At 40.0% G+C, this 23,706-nt stretch overlaps 1 protein-coding gene across 1 annotated transcript in view; it reads left to right on the top strand.

The window, feature by feature from the left end:
- nrg3b (neuregulin 3b) overlaps nt 1–23,706 on the top strand; it is a 165,937-nt gene that overhangs the window by 70,771 nt on the left and 71,460 nt on the right. The window contains exon 2 of the mRNA XM_034559401.1: nt 13,612–13,747. Coding sequence (XP_034415292.1) covers nt 13,612–13,747 — 136 coding nt within the window. The remainder of the gene's footprint in view (nt 1–13,611; nt 13,748–23,706) is intronic.

The following is a 23,706-nucleotide window of genomic DNA, read 5'->3' as shown; positions in this document are numbered from 1 at the left end:
TGGTTATGATTTAAGGTGACTGCGAATGTTGGGAACAATTCGCCGTCATTCCTTGCAGGGATTTATCCCAAGCCACTCTCCACTAAAGCCTTGTTTGTTTGCTATTCAAAGCACTTTATCTTGTGCTTCAGCTTGGGAGTTTTACTGTTCTAAGCTTTCAGCAACCTGCAGTGTCTTCTGCCCCTAATGTGCCGAATTCAACATCGACACACAAAGACAAGAAACGCTGGGAAATAACATCATTTCACACCATTGAACAAAGCTAGAATGCTCTACCTTTGTTTCCTCAAGAGGAAGTACTGTTTCAGTAATTCTGAGACAAACATTCTGTTGGTAAACTATTTGCCTCTGGCATTCGTTGAGTGTGACATATCAAGCAGTGGCAACATTGTTGTGTGGCGCATTGGGGGGACACTGTATTGTATTCATCACCCAAATGGCTCTAAGCACAATGTCTTTGATTAATATATCCGTTAGGAAATGTTATGCACCAGAGAGAGAACCACCTTCTGAAAACACAAGCATCATCCACACACAACATCTTTGTCCGTCAGGTTTAATGTTTTCATACGTCCTTTGATGGAGGCCATCAAGGAGAATGGAGAAGAATATTTGGGGCGGAGCGATATGTTTTACGGGGACTTTAACAGCTCCTATAGTTTGTGAAATCATCATCATTCATCACTTAATGTGCTCATGCTGAAGACTTGGATTACAATGAAATCCCTATACTGAAGCCATCCAATTAACAGACTATATTGTTATCACTGCTTAAATCATTAAGTGTTGGAAAGGCATACTGTATTGAGCTTGTGTGTGTGTGTCCTGTCGTTGTGTGCGTGTGTGTGTGTGTCCTGTCGTTGTGTGCGTGTGTGTGTGTCCTGTCGTTGTGTGTGTGTGTGTGTGTGTGTGTGTCCTGTCATTGTGTGTCGCTCCTTTAGTCAAAATATACCCACAATCACCCCACTTTCACACACACACACACACATGCAGATGAACATAGCAGGTGGTGAGGTGTTAACCAGGCCATGATTTGCCGAGCATTTGATGGCAGACACTCCCTGAAGGCCAAGAGAATGCTAAACAGGATTTCACTGATCCAGAGTCAGCGCCACGGCTGCAAGTCCCGGTATTGTCAGTGCCAGTCCAGTGTTTCTTTGCATTCGGAGATACCCCACACTGTGTGTTTGGCAACATTTCCTCAGGCTAAAGCCTACAGGTCCATATACAGCTTCCGACTTTACCTTAATACTTAATACTTTACCTTAATACCTTAAAACTCACCGTCAAGAGTCCCCTCCTACCAATCATTATTTCCTAAATCCGTTTAAAATCGTCGCATTATCTGTGCTCTCCCCTTTCTGTCAAGCAATACCAATGACAAGCTTGTTCCCGAGGGAGGCCAAGCCACAACCTTTCCCTTGTTTCTGCATGTGTCACCGTGATTGGATCAGAGCGGTGTCTTTCTGCTGCGAGTGAGCAGTCTGAGAGGCATGTAATCCTGTTCCCACTGCTCCATTGAGAGCAGAAGGCGTCTGCGGGTGTGTGTCGCTGCCTGGTTCTACCTGTGTTTACTTTTTGTGGAGCTTTGGGGGGATACTGCCTTGACTGTTTTGTGTGTGTGTGTGTGTGTGTGTGTGTGTGTGTGTGAGAGAGAGAGAGAGAGCCACCTCCGAGATATGGATGGCCGTATTGACCGGGATCGGGTGACAGGGGAAATCTGCCTCCCTGTTTAAAAGGAAAGCAAAATTCATCAGGGCTTTGCTTTGTCCATGAGACGCACAGTTAGTGGGATTTCTAATTGGGATTAACCGTTGTCCCCTGGTGTGTTTTCAAAGCTAGTTATCATTAATGTAATCCAATTAGTACATTTATGTGTTTACAGATTTGTCTCTAAATGACTCATTGTAGGCTTACTTAATGCAGACTCTATTATTAACCTAATAGATGCATTTGATACAGTTTATTCCATACGCCTGGATTACATTATTTTTTAAAAATAATTATTTATCTTTCATCTGTATATATACAGCTCTTTTTAGTATGTCTTTCGTAAATGAGCACAAGAACACAGAGGTGTGTGTGGCTAATGTGCAAAGCCTTGACTTTATGTGTAATCATGCTCTGACAATGCACAGTGAAAAAAATGTAAGTAAGTAAAATGTATTTACATGGTGCTTTTCATAGACACTTTGTCTTGATGTTTATCACAAAGTGCTTATAGAGCATTTTTACATACAAGTAATTTTAGAGAGCGCTGTTTTAAACACGAAATGTAATGAAAAGGCACAATAGACAATAATAACATACTTAGAGTGCAGGAAGGCCTTCATTAAGATATCTAGCTGTTATGGAAGTGATAGTTGTCTCGTCAATGCAACCTCCCTGCACCAAGTGTCCAAATAATCCACGTCATACGCTATAGCTAGATAGTCGTCAAATGCTGACTATGAAATATAGCTAGCAGTTAGTACATAAAAGTCAGAATCCCTCAAGTTCCACCCCCAAATGCATACGAGCCAATCATAGCCAACCATCGGCCAGCTCCGACCTGGGTCCAACAAGACAGCCAGCTCTGCTCCATAGACTCTCAAGCAATGGTTTCAGATTGTCTTCAGTTTCCGACTGGTATGATGAATTTCAAGCTAGTCATGGTTAAATGTTTTTTTCTTTTCTTCTTTCTATGGTAGATCTTACAGTTTGATAGAGTAGAGCGGGGGCGGGGCTTAGCACAGTGTAAATTGCACTATTAAGAAGAACACTTTAATATGCTAATGTTCTGATCAGGATCTTTGAGCATTTGGGTCGGAGCAGCAGCTTTTCCTTTCAGTCTGTGTTGTTCTGACATTAGCTCAGCACCTCAAGAGAAACTGAGCTTGTGTGTAATTTGGAACATTAGAGCGGTCTGAAAGACTGCGCCTCAACCAATTAGTACAATGAAAATATAACAGGACATGGGTGTGGTGCCTTGTCTATTACGCTGTTGATCTGCAGTCGGGTGGCAGATGGTACAAAATGTCCACATCAACATTCCAATACAGTGCTGGTGTCAGAACCTGTACTGCGCCTCTCCTGCAACTGATCAAAACAACCAAATAACAAACAGCATCGGACGAGAAAAAAAGAAAACTACTTGAAAATAACATAACATAGAATCTTGTGAATCTGACTCTATAGCAGCGGCCTGAAAAACACAGCCAAGCCTTTCAAACTCACCGTTTATATGTCAAATACAGTGCAAGGCAACGCAATAGCTAAAACCACATGTCCTTCCTTGAAAATCGGGAGTAGGACTGTGCTTGTTTTTCATATCAATAGAATTATTCGTTGAGATGGTGTGGGGGCTAATCACATCTTCCCTCCACTAAGCCTAAATTCTAAACCCCAACTCAGTCAATGTTTACACTGGCTCCCTTAATCCCTCTCCCCTTTGATGTTCCTTGCTGTTTGTAGAAAATCAATAAAAATATACAGCTGAAAAAATGCTCTCCTCTACCTTCATATTGGCTACTTTCAGAAAACCAACGCCACCAAAAAGATCCAGCTGCTTGATCTCAGGAGTCACAAAAAGAGCAAATGGTATCGGTGGGTGCCCCCCTGCTATGCGCATGTATGCCTTTAGAGCCAAGATATATATATGCCAAGTGAGCTGCCAAGGGAGCGGACAGGCAAGCTCAGTGACTGCCAATCTGCAGATGCAGGAGTCGTCCGCTCATGCATATTAAACCCACACCACCTGCTCATCGTACATCACACCCTGCATTCTCAGTCGCAGGAATTTTAATCAACTGCGCTGACAGGAAGCCGCTCTCTTGTCCATGTAGCGGAATCGCTGGACTCTTCTCCTCTTACTGTTACCCGTCAAAGCTGGGATGGGAGATGCTTGTTGATGTTGCATTTCTGCTACTTAATTGAGGAAGACGGAGAGCGTTGTGCCTTTTAAAATATGGCAATCTCCACTGGCGTTCGCATGTCTTTCTTGTCCTCTCAGGTGTGAATAGTCACCTGTATCTTCTTGGATTAAACAAAGAGAGAGAGAGAGAGACGGAGAGAAAAAACGCATCAATAAATTGCGATCAAAATGATAATCTTTGTTAGTTCACACGGTGAGATTAAGGCAAATCAGGCTTCCCAACCTTCCCTTTCGGCTTTTGTCCTCTTCTGTTTGCATGTGCAAAATGCATCTAGAGACGAGTGCTGCATAAAACAGTACTCTGAGTCATTTCCAATTCAAATATGTTTGTCGGGCATAAAGAGGGAAAAGGGTGAATACCCATGGAAGAACATTTTAAAACAGAGTCAAGTATTCAAACACAGCTGTGCAGTGATCACAGCACTGATAGCACGGCATCTCAACTCATCAGCATGACGAAATCTGCATTTGTTTTAGCATCAACCGTCATTGAAGATGTTGCAGCAAGTCGATGAAGACAACTCTCAGTCTCTCTGCCAGTTTCTGCTGCCACAGCATGATCTTCTAGAGGCCACCGGATACAATTGTTATGGCATCTTTTTACGTATAGTCTTAAATAACATAAAAAGGCAGATAGAGACAGGTACTGCCAAGACAGGGCCGAGTGCGGTAACAGTTAGATCCACATTAACAAGGAAGCCAGATATGCCACGTTTGATGAATGGTTTGTTAGCGTTGTTAATAAAATGGTTTTGAAGAACAAAAGGGTTTTCATGAAAACAAATACAATATTGTGATGGACACATGCTGTGCACGTACACACACATAACAGATTATAATCATATCTGTGAATGAGGCCTTTGTGAAAATAGCTCAAACTAATTATGTTGGAGTTTCTATTGGGTAATACAGTTGATTGTCAGTTTCTTTCAGTCAGTCTAGAATAGATTAAATGTTCAGGGCTGTAACTTCATATTTGTTCTCATGAATAATCCAGATAGCAAAGAGTATTTGTGAACATGAATGGATATCTTGTGTTTTATCAAAATTCCTCGATACATCAGGCCTGAGACACATGTGATATGTAAGTATGTGTCTAGTCTCCATGAGTGCTTTTCACTACTTTCATGCCTTCTTGCACATTTGTGTGCGTGTTTTGTGTTTTTTTCATTAGTTTCACAGCCTCTTTCATGGGGTCCCAGCTGTAAACAGTGATGAATTATTAATGACTTAGCCCTTCCTCAAGAAATACCCCAGGTAAGAACCCTCCTGTATATTTCAGCAAAACTCTAGCAAGCTTTAATTTGTGTTTCATTTCTTGCGTGTCCTATCCTGGAATAAAAATAAAAATTTGATGTCATTGCTGTGTCAAAAGCACTAAAGCGACCTCACTCATTAAATATACATGATTCAAATGTATTCCTCTAGTTTCTGATTATTCTGTTATTTGCTGTAAGTAATGGGAATAATGGCATCAAAGTACTTCACCCGCTTTTGAAAATGGGGTGGAGGCACTCACAACAGCTTTTACGAGGTTTCCCCCAGGGTGAATGGATGTATCTTCATGGCTGCACTGACATCTACATCATATTGGTTTGGCCAGTGTGACGCACACATTAGACAAACATATCTAACACAACACTCTGACATCATCATCGTCGTCCAAAGACATAGAAATCCGTCACATAGAAGAATAGAAGAAACGTGGCAAAAACGTTGGAATAATAAGCACCACGTCCACTACATCAGTTTCTTTCATGTCTGAGATCATAAGCAGTAACATCATCGTGGTACTCCTGGTGGCATATTATGATAATTACACAACAAATTGCAATCAATGAATCAGGATGAATTATCTGTCTAGTCCCATGTTACTGCATGTGGGTTGCAAAGACAAATTTGCAGAAGAGAAATTGCTTCTAATAATAGTGTTCTGTGTTTGAGCATTCTTGTAAACCTCATTACAGATTGCCGTCTTCAACAGGAAGTGAACAACATCTGACAAATTACATTTTGACCTTGATAGCCAAGGAACTGCTACAGGAGGAACTTCAGGTCGAGTCACTGTTTCCTCTTGTCACATTGCCACTTTTCTAATCATCATCTGATTTGGCATTCGGTTGGCATTATGGTTTCGTTACCACAACTGAGTCAGAACTGAGGAGGCAAATTATCTCTGAAAGCCCTAAAGGCACCTTCAGATAAGCACATAGCCAGAGATCTCGGTACTGATAATAATCTGGCAAAATGAGTCATGATAATTTCAGAGAAATTCAATCAATCTTATGCACTGCTCTGTGTTACTTGTATTTTCTTAAGGGTACTTTTGTAATACTTCATTTCTAGCTTCAATGGCGGTCGGTCAAAGGTCTATTATGCAGCCTAGCATTATTTACATCTAGACAATGATGTTCATGAATAGATGATGCTTAATTACAATGTGATTTATATGTTCTTTAGGAAGCTTGAATAATTGTTCGCCCCTCCTGCAGAAAACTGATGCACAGAATTTCTATGATTTATTTATTACCTTTAATTCTTGAAGAAAACTCCAAAAACGGAGTAACGTCTCGAATTTAAGTAGACTAAATGGGAGCCACGTTTAACAGTGAAATTATATCAAAACGTAGGTTTACAAACTCTCACACAACTCATGCAGTACATTGGTACTATTTAGAACAAGTGTTAGTAGTATGGTACGGTTTTAGCAAAAATGCATGTGTTTGGGAAGTAGTGAGCTAACTGGATGAATGAGACACACGAGTGCTGTGAGAGTTTGTAAACTGATGTTTTGACATAGTTTTGCTGTTGTTAAAGGACATTTCTCTTCTTTTTGATCACTGTGGCTGCATTTCTTTAAGGAACATGTCGCAGCTCCCCTGGTGTTTGCAGAACCTCTTATGCATGTTGTGTCTGACAGTGCAGACACATTTAACCTCCAACAGAGGTATGTTCCACATCACCCCACAAACAAGCTGAGGCTTCTAGTAGAGAGCAGATCTGTTCGAGAGAAGGAGGGATCTGGAACTGCAGAGGCTTAGTTGTTCTGCGTATGATGGTCATCCACACTTTAATCAAGATTCAGCTGACACGGGGTGAGGAGATAATGTAGATAATTAAAACTTTTCATTAGGGGGTGAATTGTTCCCTTTGGGGTTGATGCATGTGTCATGTCTTCTGGGGTCTACTTTATTAACCTGCTGCTTTGGGCCTGTCACTGTGAACACATTCAAAACCCTTTTTAGTTTGTCTAATAAAGGCAAATGGAATTTGAATTTGGGGTGCAACACATCACAAAACTCACAGTTCAGATCATATCACGGTTTTGGGTCAAGGAGCACAATATTACTTTCTAAAAATCCCCCGATCACATTTATTTTTTGCTGCTTACACTGTTACTAGATCGTTATTAAGCCATTGAGGGTCAGACTAATATTGTACAGTATGCTGTGTATGTCCCAACTTGAGGCTTTCAGATTGGACCAGAGTGAACTAGGATACCCATGACAAATGTCCCACTGAATACTTATCACTGGGCTGTCATGGCGACCAAGGCCGTGTGCTCTCTAACCCTGCTTACACACATTGACTGCCACCTTTGACCGACTGTCCTATGGGTTGACTCCTATTTGTTTGTGTCATGTTAGGGACAGAAGGTCTCCTAAGGGTTGCCGTCTTGATGATCATGGAAGGCATACAGTGCTGTGCATTATACTTGTTTTCATGTGTGTGTGTGTGTGTGTGTGTGTGTGAGAGAGAGAGACATTTGACCGACACGTCAGGGCTATGCTACTGTACATATTGACCATGGTTCTTTGAAAGTATTAAACATTCAAGGCGAAAATAAGTCATTGTAGTCTCTGCTGTATATATTTTCTGTGGCTTTATTTTACAAGGTCCTTCATTCATGCTCAGTGGCTCAATATGTGGGTTTTTTCAGTTAATTTATTCATGTATACTGTTTATGCCTCCGTTGTTTTTTGTGAAGCTTCAATAACCAGTATATATAGCATGTATAGTATGTTTTGCCATGTGTTGGGCCATTGTTGAAATAGATTGTTTTCAGAATAGTCAAAAAAGAAAGCTAGTTTCTTGTCTCAGTGTGCTTGAAATTGAAAGCAAGCATTTAATTTACAGAAACATGATGACACCGAGAATTGTTGCTTTAAAACAATGCCGACAGCTTTTTTTAATTAGCAACCTATGTTTATGATGCAGGTTTAGCATGCTGCTGTATTCAGTATCGTGGATTGAACCACTGAATGAGCTTTGCTGTAGCACTCAATGAAGTACGACTGGCATCGTCAGCGCTATTGTAAGCTCAGTTGCTATGATCTTCCACATTTAGGTGGCAACATTATGTTTTGCATGAATCTTGGACTTGACAACCTTTTGATAAAATAATTTCCCTTTTTTGTAGACTGCATGAGAAAGTCATATTGTGCACCTTTTTTTTCATACAGTGAGAAAAGGAACTTGAACCACGGGGCTCAGAAACTGACCATGTATCATCCTCTCTTTAATAGTATCCAGTAATTAGCAATTTCTTCATTTCTCCTGAAGCAGCTGAGGTGCTGCTTGAGAGAAGAAATTGTGAAAGTAATTTCCTAACCTTTGTGACAGAAGGCATTGTCAAGGCCAATGTGTTATCCACACATACTGCATTTTATATTCCTCTGAATATGGTGCTGTCCAAAAGGCAGCGGTGCATGATGGGTAAGCAATCAGCAGGCTCTCTCAGGACTTTCCCTTTACGTAGTAAGGCCTTCTTTGATGTGTGTTGCAGTAAACACGGGCAGTTCTCTCCCGACCAGAGTCTCCTGGGGGATAAGGCTCAGCACAAGAACACTAATGAGCACATTAGAAGGAAGCCATAGAAGAAAAATGCTACAGTTGTAAATGGAATTGTCTCTTGTGTTGTCTTTGCCAATGATGCACGGTCTACAGTAAGCGTAGTGTGCCGAGTATGTACAGAATATCAGGGGTGGGAATCTCTAGGAACGTCATGGTTCGATTTCGATTCAGAGGGCTACGATGAGATTATAAAACGATTATCGATTCATTTTGATGCATCAAAAGTGTTCTATACACTGTGACTATCTGCCATTTTTAAAACACTGCATATTTGTAATGATTCATAACTGAAAAACTGAATTCATTTACATAAAAGCATTGCAAAGAGAACCAACAGGAAAATAAATACAACTGTGCCAACATCCTTGTAGTAAAAAATAATGCTCTGTGGAACATGAGGTAAAGTGAGCGTTGTACCCGCTTTCCTTAGTCATTCCATCTTTGAAAAGTTTGATCTGCTGAGGTGACATGCTACCGACAATAACAAACCGTTACAAATGGTGAATTAGTTATTTATTACATTTAAAATAATCATAGGTCATAAAGCTTGACAACATTTTTAGACCCCCTATGTTTTTGTTTGTTCCCCTCTCAATAAATTACACATGAGGCACTAAAAAAGATGTCCTGTAGATCCCAAGAATCCGCTTTCAACTTCTTTGGGTCCTTGTGTGGCTCGGATGTTGAAATCAAAGGATAGACAGACAGAGACTCCTTCCACTTTAGTTAGATGCTTGTTTTATGGAATACATACTGTGTGGTTTAAAAGAGATTTTGTTACATACCACTAAATGATCAAAGGTTTTTTAGCAGGATGCAAACATTGAAAATGTCTCAATGTTTACCACAAAAACCCTTCAGATCCATGCTGCACTGTACAGCATTATATCTCACTGCAGTCGCTGGCCCACTTTTAGTGCACTTTGATTGGCTGTTTGTTTATGCATTAAGAGAGAAGAACATGTAGGACCGTGTCTTTTTATTTTCTATTTTCTATTTCTATCTTTTGTTGTGGATTTATTGTAAAGGTCGACAAGTCGTAGTGTGCATCCCATTTACACTAATAATCATATATTTAGTGTAAACTGTTGGACTTTCAAAGATATTTATTCAAAGCAGTTCAATGGTGGTGACTAGGAAGGAGCCCTTTCCTCAGTATTCCTTTCAGAAAACTGATCTCTCAAGCGTCACCTGAATCTGTGATCCCCAGCCAGTAGATTCCTTGAAAGTTACCAAGGGAATCAGCAATCTGGGTTGCTTTTGTGCAGCGGGCAGAGTGAGAGACGTGAAACTGATTTCAAAGACTCCGAGATGAATCACGCTCAAACTGCAGCTGCCATTTATCAGCACATTTTCCTCCATGTTTGTTTTTTCACAGCTACCGAAGAGTGTGAGTTTGAGATAGATTGCTAGAAGCTAGCATTGCGAGGGTTTTATTCTGTAAAAAGGCTTCATTAAAAGTGATGATAAATGAACCTAGTGGCAACTTCTATGTTTGTCATAATTAGTCATGACACTACGTCTTAATAATACCTCAGAGCAAGGGACACATAATTTATCAGATATTACTTCCATAATGAAGATGAAGATAGATCTTCTAAGTCAAGTGTGATATGCTTTCAGTACTGGTTGGATATCAAAATAAATAAAAAATGCTTTTGTTGGTTTGTTATTTCTTGCAGGGTTCACACCAATCTATTCCAGGTCAGCCCCTTGATAGTCAAGACGCCACAACACATAACTTCAAAACATACTGTACAAACACACATTGTCACCATTATGCTCTGACACGCTCAAGAGTACACTAATTGCTTTTTTTCAACTTGCTCTATTTCTGATGGGAATATTTAAAGAACACAGCATTTCAACAGGATCCCGTTTGACAGGTGCTTGTTCAAAAGTGCCCGCGTTGTGCTGGCTGTGCTGCAGAGTTTTTACCATGTCTTGCCTGTCTCGGTGATGAAATGGGAACCCGTAATAAATTGACAGCCTGTATTGCTCAAGGCCAAACATATCTGAGGCTGGCTTGTTCCTTGAGATGGCCAACAGGGGTAAAAGAGTGAATGTAATCCTTTAAGACTCAAGAGGCTTTTTTTGGTAGATTTTTGAGAGGTTATCAGTGCAGTCTGTTGGACCTTGCACCAGGTGAAGACATGTAGAGCCCTTTTTGTAGATTGACAGGTGAGGGACTGAGCACTTTTTGGTCAGTTTGAATGAAATAGAGAACATGCTGAGTTTTACATGCATGTTTTACGGGTCAAATTATTCCTTGGGTTTTGGGATATATTGTTTTTATCGACATCAATTAGCGCGATAAGCACATTGCGAAAGACTGAGATTTAGTCAGTTGAAAAAGAGAGAGAGATATCAGTAGACAACTCCTCCTACATTGATGTATTTTGTGTTCAGTTCAATGTTGATGTCTTCAATAAAGACATTATTTCCTTTAATATATTTTGTTCGACAAGCAATTTGTTGCATTTTAACAGAAAATACTTAATGTAGCAGAACGGAGCACACTTTAATATATGTTTATTTATCACAAGTAATATTGTTATAGCATATTGTATATCGTTATGAATGTGTTTACCAGTATATCACATATTTTCCTCATATTGTGCAGCCCTAGCAACGATATACCACAGGGAATTTTAAAAAATCAGCTATTCCAGAAATCCTTTGCACATTAAAAGATTTGTTTAATTTAAGACCACTCATGTCAGCCTCCCTCTCTCTGAGTGGGAAACAAACAGGGAGCCAATACAAAAAGGGTGCTGCTGTAATGTACCTTGGAGTTTTGTGGGCCCTTTGTTCGTCATGAAAGAGATATATGGACACATCATACATCATCATCGATTCCCAAAGTGCTGTGTCACAGCGACCGTGGTGACCTTGTGTAGTACACATCCTACGCCTCTGCTCTGTCAACAACATATGACAAATGAAAATGATTGCTCTACTTGAACCCCTTTTTACACAGAAAAGACTATCCAGTAATAGTGGATCAGCAAAAGCCTCCATCACTAATTCTTTGAAATAACATAAGGAGACAGGTGAAAAATTTAGTTTTTGAAACGTTTTATCATTGATAAGATTACTCGCGACGCAGGAACTTCAAAAGTGGTTGTTATCTGCCTGACCTTGGTTTTACTAATGTAAATATAACAATGGTTATAGGCTTACAGCACCAAATCAATTTCTTCTTATCTCAAAAAAGCTCTTTCTCTTGATGTGCTCCAACCTAAACCACTGACCTAACATAGCGGCCGTTGTCTTTGTATGTCATCCGTGCTATTTCTCACACGTTGTCACTGCTGCTGTATGAATAATAGATACAAGGGACTATAAATGCCATGATAATTATTACCACGGACATGCGTACCACAAGGGGATGTTGTGTTCTATTTTCTATTATTAAAACTGCATCTCGGAATAGATAACCTTTTGAACATTACACTCTGGGAATATGTGGAATTAATAATACAAGATGTAATCTGTGTCTTTTACAGCCTAGAAAGTGAAAGTGTCTGCCCGGGTTCAAAACCTACTTTTATATGCATCACACTTTTGAGACTGATCTATAAAGAACTGATCCATAAAATGACTCTCAACTAGCAATCAAAAAGTAAGACATTCAACAGATGCAGAACGTGAATTAAAAAACATCCCATCCATAGATATTTAAAAAAGAAAGAGACCCCAATGCATTTGAAGATATAATAAGAGCCACTCCAATGGTGGTTTAAATGATAGCTTCCAACGTTTTTACTCTGACGTAGAAGAGTCTTGGTTGGTCCCAAGAACACCACATATCTCTTTTTGTGTTCCCTCTGATCTCTCATCATCTCTTGGGCCTTACATGTAGAGCCCCCGGATTTATCGATCAATGGCCGTAAACAAAACTGAGAATGAACTGGACACTTGAGCAACACAAACAGATTACTGACTTTTTATTCCTCCACACGCAATTGGTTACTAGAGCCTTGGCCGAAGAAAAAAAAGGCCATTGGCCGGCAGGACTGCTGTGCACAGAGCAGATTGGGCAGAAAAGATGTGGCAGACTCACATGAAAGTTGGAGAAAAATAGAAATAGAATGAAAATGAGAAGAGTATGGTGTGTGAGTGCACTTGTGTGTGCATTTAAACGGTGTGTCTGTGTGGGCAATGTAAATGAATGCAGGCAGAATCCGATGTGTAATCCAATTGTATTGGCAAGGTATTGAGCGTAATACCAGTCAATCCAATTTTCAATGCTTGGTTACATGATGGTATGCACAAACTTCTGAGGGATCATTGTCATGTTACTGTACACACTGTATGGGTGTGCCAACAACCACTTGAATACATTTCTGCATACAGATGGTGGCCGCGCATGCTAGCTAACAATATTTATACATCGCTGACAGCTGTGCATATTTCACAGGGTGGAGAACCCTGCATTGCAGTGCCTATACATGGCAGTCGTGCTCTTTATGTGAGAGTGACTAGAAGAGGAGAATTAAAACTACATCACCGAGCCCATCTCTCTCTCTGTTTTGCCTTTGTGTCGTGTTGTATATTTTCATCTAACTTCGCACCTCTGGAGGAAAATTTTGTAATTTGTGTGTTACACCCTTACTTTCTTTGTTGCATCAGGGCAAAGTCAGAAACCTTCAAAACTTTTAGAACCATAACGGAATGCAATGCACATCAAAGAAATTATAGAAATGAGAAACATTCCTATGCAAACCAGCAATGACTTAAGTTGAAAGAACGAGAGAAAATACCTGTTTTCTTATGTATTTTTTACATTCAATCCAATAATCACTAAACCTGTACTCTCTCTCTGTCTTTGCTGTCTATAGCAGTGGCCCCCACACTTCCCAGTCTACGTTCAGAGGTGTTCCAGCCATGTGTGGAAGACAAGGACCTGGCCTTTTGTCTCAACGAGGGAGAGTGCTCCATCATTGAAACTGTGGCTGGGGTTCACAGACACTGCAGGTGAGTGTAATTGTGTGTGTGTGTGTGTGTGTGCGTGCGTGTCTGTGGCGTTTGGTTTCTCTCTCTCAGTATTGACGTTTCCTCTCTTTGCCATTCCCTTTCTATCACTAACTCATTTTCATTCAAGCTGCTCCTTTTCATTTAAAGCTCCGGACAGACCGTGTTGTTCGAGTGATGGAACACAAGAAAATGGCACACCTCAAATCACCAAATATCTAGGATAACCCAAAACCACTTATCCAGGGATCAGACATGCTTTGGTTGCAGTAGACTCGGGCTTGGTATCAGTACTTGAAATAACCCAGGACCAAGTAGTACCAAAACTTCTCCAGTCAAGCATTACTTGCATTGGATCCTTTTTGTACCCATATCGAGAACAAAATACTACTTGTGTGGTTTTGCCTGCAGCCAATCACTGCAAGCGTCCTCTGTTTTAATATGACATGTGACTGGCCCACTACAGCAGCATAGAGTTTATAGAGTGGTGAGGTCGAGTGCATGTAGTTGACGGAGAAGGCAGTTCACCGTGCCATGATGCCACCAAAACATTTTAAAAGTGTGGCTATACTACACGCCTTTGGTGTCTGGTAAACAATAGCCCTCCAAATCCAAGTAAGAAGCCCACAGGGAGCAAATTAACAGTAATAACAGTCTTTTTCCTCTGATATGAATGCATTTTAATAATAGGTGTAAAGATGGGCCTCTCACAAGGTTTCTTTCTGATCTTACTTAAAAGCGATGTGCATTTTTTCTTATTTCTTGCAATTTTCTTTTAATTTCACTCAGGCAGTCACTCACAGCTGGAACAGAATCAATACAGTAGAGGAAACTTCTCTAAATAAACCTTTAACAGCAGGGAGGCTGGAAGTAAGTTAGAGGTGGGGGCGCAGTGAGAATGTCCGTCTTTGAAATGATGTCATACATGATGCTTGACATTCATACAGTCAACAACACGGAGCTAATGCTGAAGCTAATGAGAGGAGGAGGGAGTGAGGCAGTGAATGGGTGACCCATATCCATGTAACTATAGTTTATGATAAGGGAGGACAATGATAATACAGTCTGTACCGATGCATTTACCCTGCAGAGGTTCATATGAAACCATATTAAAATATGTTGTTAATATATATATTTTGAATTGCCATGGCAGTGATACAATAGGCCTACAGAAAAAAGACAGGTGGTGCTGCATCACCCGTGCTGATGCTTAGCTGATTTTGACACAACTCATCATCAGGCAGGCATAACTAAAATGTTGTAAATTCACTCCTTTCTAATACCTTTGACATTTGCCTGCATTATCAAGCGAGTATCATTTATCTGACAGCTAGTTGTGTTTCTTCATATTTGTCACGAGAGTAAGCACGCTTCGTTTACATAGCACCCAGAGGAGAAAATACAAAGTGGTTTACAGATAGAAGAAAAGAGAAGGTATGTTCACCACAAAACGTACATAGTAAAACATTATGCTTATCAATCTTTTTTGAGCAGCATATTCAGTAATATTACCTCTATATTTTGTGTTTACTGCAAGAACCACACACATGAAACATTATGCGAGGAGAACAGCAATGCTAATTATTGATGTGCATTGTAGGGTGCCAGTTCTTTGGACCTTCAGCTTCTCTCTTCTCTGTAAGTTTCCTACATGCCTGATGCACCACCCACTTAAAAATACATCACTTTAAATATACATGATAAGATATGTTCTTTGAGGGAAGGGTTATGCTGAATGGTGCACCTACCTGGAATTAAAGGGGCCTACATCTTCAATAATGTAAATGTTAACCAATGTTAACTTAATGTAACTTAAATGTATTTAGGGAACATTTGTCTTTAAAAATATTTATTTGTTAGGAAAGAATGATTATGGGTTCAAGAATACTTTCATTAAAAAGGTTTTGTTTGTTGTATATGCCTGAGAGACATACAGGCAGTAAGCTAGAAATACTGCATGTTTTTTAATCATTTCATATACTCAAAACCATAGAATGTATAAAATGTCTCTGTGACTTCACCCCAAAGTGTGGGCCGGGGGGGGGGGGGGGGGGGGGAAGCACGATGGGAGCCATTTTAGCAGGAACAACACAGACAGACTCTAAAAAACAATTTTGCATACTGGCCAAAAGGTGGATTATTTTTAAGGTAAATCAACTTCCCAGTACGTTTACATTAGTCCTAATGATTCAACTAAATGTTGTAAAAATGCACTAATAACCAAATCCAGACTTGTTTTTTCCACCTCTGTTCATGTGTATGAGCCCAAGAACAGACAGAAAACACCAGTGTGCATGCTCCGTAGGCCCCACAATGGGGCAGATCAGAGTATTTCCATCTGAATTCTGCGCCGCCTCCGACTTTGTATCCAGTTCTCTTAAATCCATCCATACAAATGAACGAAAAGAAGGATCTTCAGTGCTTTATTATAACTTAAATGAATGAGTTGTATACAATTCACACCCATTACAGTCACCAACAGGGAAATAAGCTGTAGAGATCAAAACCATGTAAACATGATAATTTCTGCTGTAAAGCTGGGCACTTTACCATGGAGGTCAATGGGGATGGACTCACTTTTGGAGCCATACCGTCATTTCTGAGCTCCAAAGGTTGTCGCTTAGAACTCACTGCAATGCTGATGTTGTTTGATATCATCTTTAATACGTTGCTTTTTAGATGTTCTTGTTATCTTCAAGAAACGCTCTTACAGGACAGTGATCCCCACATATTTCACAAGATATCTTGCAACAAGTAAGTTGAAACCACATTTTTACTCACAGACTACATTTTTTCAGTGCAGTAAAGTTAAAGTTAAAACAATTGATCTGAAACTTCTTTATTTACATGAGATAAATTAAATGATTACGTTTAATGCAACTAATGTGTGCCGCAGTCTCCCAATCCTTTAGTTGCCCTTTTCCCTGATAAACTAATAACGTATTAAGTTCAGGTCACTTAATAACCAACAAACACATTCATCAGATGAACAGAACATTCTGTCTATCTGCAGAATTGAAGTCCATGATTGACTCATCTTTTCCTTGTTTCTGCCACAAGCCCCTGATGAAAATACCTTTCTTTTTTTGGCTTGCTAAATGTTCGACTCTCCTCGCCAGCCTTTTGTTCACTTCAGATGTTTGTCATTTCATGCAGAGCAGATAGCATACAGTCAGCTTTTGAGAGGTTGTTTGCTATAAATGGCAATCTGCTGTTATATCTTTGTTGGAGATTCAACACAGGGACTGTCAGACCAAAACGATGAGCTGAAGACTGCAAATGTGCCGTTACTGTATTCACCATGAACGCAGTGGTTTTCTCTGTTCTTATTATATATTGTCTATCCACATTTCTGGATACAACTAACAAGGAATAAGTTATTACATAACCAAATATATGATTACAACAATGTCTTCAGTGGAAATACTGCTGGTAATCAATCATCTTTCCGAGCACTGACGGATGAGTGTCCTCAAGACAATACCTGCTGATCTCCTCAGTCTGTTCTAAAGCATAGAAAAGTAAAAGGTATAACAACCGCAGCTTCCTCTGACGTCTTCGTCTCCTCCAGGCCGCAGTGCAAAGAGCATAATAGATGGTTGGATGTTGTCCAATATTAGACAAGTAGAGGTCGATCTTTAAAGACTTAAATCATTGGATGAGAACACCGTTTTGAACTGGGGAATCAATTTATTTGGTTATGAAACATTTCCTTAGCTCATCTCCCCCCTCCCCCCTCCCGCTGGATATTCATGTTTGCCAATGCTAATAAGGCTCCCAAAATAAACATGCTAATGTGAGATTAAGACCTACTTCCACATCAGAGCTGTGGCTTCTAATACATTAAATATAAAAAATATACAATAACTCAAAGACCTTAAGGTAATGTGGGCACATATAGAATTCACACTGTATCAATATTGACTGTAGAAAGTACACTGATTTCTCAATCAAAGATTTTTAAACCAAGCCATTACTTTAGAGCCCTGTTTCATGAGGAGGAAATGGCAGCAAAATCACTTAAAGATCAAACCAATGCATACAGTGTATTTTATATGAAGATGCATAACATTTATAATTAATTTGTTAAACTCAATATTAATCCTGTGTAGATGCAGATCAATATCACATGTACCCTCGTGAGGAGGAGAAACCTTTGAGGTGCACTGCTGTGATAGCAAAGATGATGACACGCCTTTCTTTTGCTCCAAGATGTCAAACTCACTGATCTTACAAATGTAGAATACGCATATTTTATGGCTATATGAAAAAGTAAAAAAAAAAAAGGTGGAGGAAAACATTATCAGGAGGTGTAGTAGAGCTGGCCGTCATACCCAATCACCTCACCTGTTTTCCTATTCTTGTGTTCAGAAGCAGAGCACTCAGACAGTCAGGTGGTGAGTCTGGAATAAAGCGTGTCTCTGAAGCATCTCCTTAATGGAAAAAATATGGTGCCAGAGGTAGAGAAACACCACCAAATTAAATTGACATTGGAGGAGTCAACACATGTTTCTGTGATCATACGAGAACTATTATTATTAGTACGAATTTAGGATGTGAAGAGACAAATAGAACCTGCGGCAGACTGCTGGGACACTTTTACAGTGCCGGTGTTGCATGGACCTGCCAATGGCTGACGGTGCCATAGAGGATACCGCTAGCTCCACAACTGTCACTCCATGCGTAATGTTGCATACCGATGGTTCCGGGTTGAATAACAATCACTACGCATAGCCACACGTGTATTTTGTTTGGATTTCAAAGATGTTTTTCTCTAGATGAGGGATTCAAGTAAAAATTGCCCGTATCATGTATCATCTGCGTAAGGTTTGAAGATTCATATTTGAAAAGGAAAATAGCGTATATGACTGTGCCCTGCACCATGCGCTTTTGATATACAAGGGCAAATTATGGTAGTTATTAACATCCGAATCTCAGTGCTGCATAATCGCGACTGACACAAACCGCATTGTACATTATCTTCTACTTAAGCACAGCCAAATTCATGGCAAATCAGTGCATTGTGTGTGGTGCGTTTCATTTTAGAGCGGCATGTTTTATAAAAATAGCGACAGTTCCATGTTGAGTTGTTCGGAGGTTAATTGGTGGTGCGAAGAGTAATGCATGGGTGTGAGGTTTGTGAATTACAGGAGGGCATGTTTGTAATGCAGTGAGGTAAAGCTTGCCAGAACCACTTACCCTCCTCCCAGAGCCCAAAACAAAATAGGACCTGGTGGCCTCTCATCATATCTTATGAGAATAACTGTGTTGTAATTGATCTTTCTGCATGGATGCCCTTTATTCAGCTCAGTCCTTATTGATGATATGCCTCAGCCTGAGTAACATTCTTTCTGCATTTTTCAATACAATTATTTCCAGCAGGTTGTAGTTTAAAAATATTGGACCTGTTCATTGATGCAGGCTTTGACTTTGATGTGGGGGCTCAGTAGTATCGGTCTGACATGTGCTCAGCAAACTAAAAGCGTGCAGTTAGCCACGGGTGGAAGGTATTGTACAATGTGTTACTCTGAATGAGGGTGCACACCAGCTCTGGCTGCCACCTGTCGTATTGTGTTGAGCTTTTTGTGACACAAAGCAAAAGGTTTTAACTTCCGGGCTTTGAGAAGCTGTGCATGCTTAACTGACGGCCTGCACCGCAGTGGAGATGTACATGACTGGTTGTTGGACGACAATTTGCACACAAAAACTGCATGTTCTTTTAAGGTCACACCTAGCATTTTTTTTCCTGATTTAAAAAGGAAAAGATTTGTCTTGCAAAATTCAGGAGGAAAAATGTTGTTTTCCACTGAAAATACTTGGTTCCTTTCAACAGAATGTTTCCTAACTTTGACTTTGTATGAACAACAGAGGCCCGCTTGTGTTGCATAGATGATGCAAAACCGCTGCAAGTGGGTTGAAACAGCTTCATGCCAGCTTGCCAAAGAAAAGTAAAGAGGAAACACATAAATTGGACTTATAGCATTGTGTGTATCTGTACTATTTTTTCATACGCAGAACACATTATAATAGCTATTTTTCATTTTGATATTTAAATCCATAGTAATAATAAAATATATTAAAATGTCAACTTCCAGTTAAAGTTGAGAAATGGTTTACATAAAAAAAAAGAAGAAGTTATTTTTTAAAAACACAGTTTATCATCTCATATTCCGGTGGTCGGATCTGTCGTGGCCTGAACATGAAATTGGTAACATCTTGAAAGGAGGTCTAAAATGAAGCCTTTGTAGAAAAGTTTACATGTGGATGTAATGATCCTGTGTTAAAGGTTGTTTACTTTTGATTAAACATATTATTCGGACTATTTTGGTTTTATGGGTGTATTTAAATTAAAAGCAAATGGAATCTGTCTTTTCTGTGAGTTCAGATCCTACGTTTATTAACGATGATTATACAGTGCCGTGCCTTTTGTGTTTAACCATCGTCTTTAGATAACCGTGCATTTTAAAATGGTTCAGCTTTTATTCTCTTTAGAATGGAGCATGAATCACTGTCCTCTCTCTGAGTGTGTGCATCTTTGTATGTGCATTAAAAGCTTGGCAAAGCTCAAGGTAGCTCGTGTCTACTATTACCATGGTAACGTCTTCCCTCATTAGTGTGAGGCCAGAAGCCGAAAAAAAAAAAGCTGTTGACTCAGTTATAGAGCTCTCGCTATGGCAGTTACACTCAGATGCACCACTTTATACATGTTGTGCATTGATTCGGATTGATTAGATAATTGATGACACAATTCACACATTGGATTGCTTCAAACACAGCTATGCTCACATAGCATATCATATTCATATGAACATTGATTTGAACCCTTCAAACCCCATCTGTGCAGATTGATAACCAGCAAAACCAGTATTTCATAAGCAAAGTGCTTACACTGTGTGTGTGTGCGTGTGTGTGTGTGTGTGTGTGTGTGTGTGTGTGTGTGTGTGTGTGTGTGTGTGTATATGTGTGTGTGTGTGTGTGTGTCAAACCGCATGACTGATGAGGAAGCACATGAAATTTAAAAAAAGGACAATGCAATTCTCCGGTCCCATGAGGAAGAGAGCGATTGTTTGCCGTAGGGTTAAGCTTAAGGATAGGCTGAGAGCGCCTGAGTGTGTTCGTCTCCGTCTCTGTGAGCCTGTTTATGTTTTTCCCCAGGACCCTGGAGACGTTGACAGCAGTATTAACAGAATCTGATATGACAAAATGAATCATATAAATGAAGACCACAGCCTCTTAACTTCCCCTTCCTGTTTTTCTGCCTCTCATCTTCCCTTTTCTATGGGGAGCATGTTCAGCGATTAAATTGTCACTGCACCGTCAGACCTTGACAGGCTGCACTAATCCACGATGCCGTCGTTGCTCCGCTGATCCATCCTGCTAGGGAGGACGTTCTCCAGGCTTAAAGCCAATGGGCCATGTCCCCCACTACCCCATCCTGCTCCCGTAATAAAGCTACACAATTATTAACGTGGGGGCAGACTTACCTGTTGGCAACATCGCATGACAGACCCATCATCTTGTCCTGGAACTGAGGAGAGTTGGCAACATTACGTTTCTAATTCAAGTTAATTAATCAAGAGAAAAATAGATTAACAACACACACAGAGGGAGATCGACCTCATTCTGTGCTTAGCTGGACATTTATTACACTCCTTCTAAACATAGCAGATAGTCGTTTGCTGCTAAATCAAATCATCATAATGTTGAATATAACTCCTTTAAGTATATTACTTTGTATTTAATATATAATACACTTTCACCACAAAATCGTTATATACTGTTTGTTATACTTTGGATCAACGGGTGATTTGTCTGGCGGGGGATTTTTTTGTTCTTCTTTGTTGCAGTACCGTGAGTGGCTACTGGGATTTGCAGCAAAGCTGGGTGTTGCCGCTGGCCCTCACATGTCAGTCACACACTGCCGTAAGATTGGCTCATACACACACCTAAAGAGGCAGTTTCCACAAATGTCTGTTTTGAAAGAGAAAAAAAAGAGGGAAAAATAAACTCAATGGCTGCAAAATCATTATATAAATATTTCCTTACACAAAACGTGAGAGGAACCCAATTTCTTTTTTACTCAAAGATTTTACCAAAGGATTAAGCATAAATACTCATGCCTTTGACACTGCCATTTTGCTCCTGATGATGAAATCAGACCAAAAAAATGGGAAAATATGTCTTTCAATTCATATTACTATAGCCTGATGAACGCATGGAACCTCTATAGAGTGTCAAATGTATTATTTCCACATTTACAAATACCAATTTTTTGAGAGAACTGTGCGCAATCACAGTCACAGAGCTTAAGAGGATCACAAACAAAATAACAGACACACTCAACACACAGCATCGCACTCTCTCTCTCTCTCCACTCTCTCTTCCCCACATTAAATGCACGCTGAGACTTTCGATAAAGTGATGACAAAGCATTTGGATGTACTCACCACGAAGTCACTGCCTTGGATTTCAAAACAGCAGTGCAGCCTCAGTTAGTTGCCTGTAGCACTTGTCATTTCATTTTGAGCCCAGCTGGTGAAGGATAACAGCTGCTTCTCATTACTGATGTTTAGTCTAAATGATTTTCAGCAGTGGACACAGAATAGCGAGCGTATAGCGGCAACATCATGTCTGAGCACAGAAAACACTTAGACAGCAGACTTTGATATCTCTGTAGCCGGCACATGAAGATGGGGGTCTCTGGAGGGTTTTTCAAGGACTGCCTACTGAGCCTGTTACTTTGTCATCAGGACAAACCAGATGGGGGAGGAAAAGAAGACAGACAGATGTTAGGTGGATTGTTGAAGGGGATCAAAGGAGGATAAGGATGTCACTTCCTCCCATCCCAGGGGTATCAGTTGGTCAAATCTTTCAGATGAGGAGTTCAGGTTCAGTGTAGACCTTGAAACAACTTTGCTAAGGATTGTCGTCTGTATTCCACCAGAGGGGGCTGCACTGATTTCATCATTACCGGTAGAAACTTCATGAAAAGAAAAGAGATGTTTTTCATATTCAGCCCCTTGATGTTTTTGGGTTGCTGCTCTATTGGGGTATATTTGTAAAGAGGTCTTAAAGCTAAAGGTCTCAATACTTCTGTTTGTGCGTAAAGGCAAATTCTATTTACATGTAAAGATGTTGCATTTTCTTAACAGATAACCAATTAGCCTTTATAGGGGGAAAATCTAAATAATGAGCCTATATTCTTCATAATTTTGCCTCCTTTTCTCCCACACTCTACCTTGTCTTGCTCATGTTGTCTCTCTGTGAGAAGTAAAGTACAGTAAGACACAGGCCTTCTTCATAGCGGCTTTATCTCCACTGCGGCTTGTGTATTTTATCCTCAGAAGGGTGTCAAATAAGGTAATGGGATCAGTTAGTTGGGGAAACACAAGCCAGAGGATTCAGTGAAATCAGGAAAGAGGAGACTACCTGAGCAAGAGATAGAAAACATCAGACTTCCACGGAAGGAATAGGTGCAGTTTGTGGTGCTCATCCAGGGTGATGTCTCATCATTAAATGATCTGACGTGATTCTTTATTTTTCCTGATATCTTCATTCCGCTTGGCATGTTTTCACAAGAGGGTTTTCTTTGGTATTCTTGCACCAGGAGCACTGCCCATGTTTATTGATAGAACGCTTTGGAATTGAATTAGAATGTAATTAAGTAAATTAGCGAATTAAAAGAGACAGAGAGATGCAGAGAGAAATCCCATTGTCCCACCTTCACCTGTCTCGGGCTAAGATCAATTATCAAGCGACAGACTATTTTAATCCCTTTTCTCTGGGAAACAACAAGCAACTTGTGGATACATTTTAATTTGTGATACAGATATATATGTTCTTAAACAGAGCTAGAATGGAAAGAGCAGTTACAAACAGTGAATCTAGTTTGAATTCTTATTTAAACAAAAAAATATGGTGTTTCCATCGAGTTAAGACAAACGTTACCCTCTAATGTTCAC

The sequence above is a fragment of the Cyclopterus lumpus genome, chromosome 19 (genome assembly GCF_009769545.1).
Source record: "Cyclopterus lumpus isolate fCycLum1 chromosome 19, fCycLum1.pri, whole genome shotgun sequence".
Taxonomy (NCBI): Eukaryota; Metazoa; Chordata; class Actinopteri; order Perciformes; family Cyclopteridae; genus Cyclopterus; species Cyclopterus lumpus.
This window is presented reverse-complemented; position numbering and strand designations above follow the sequence as displayed.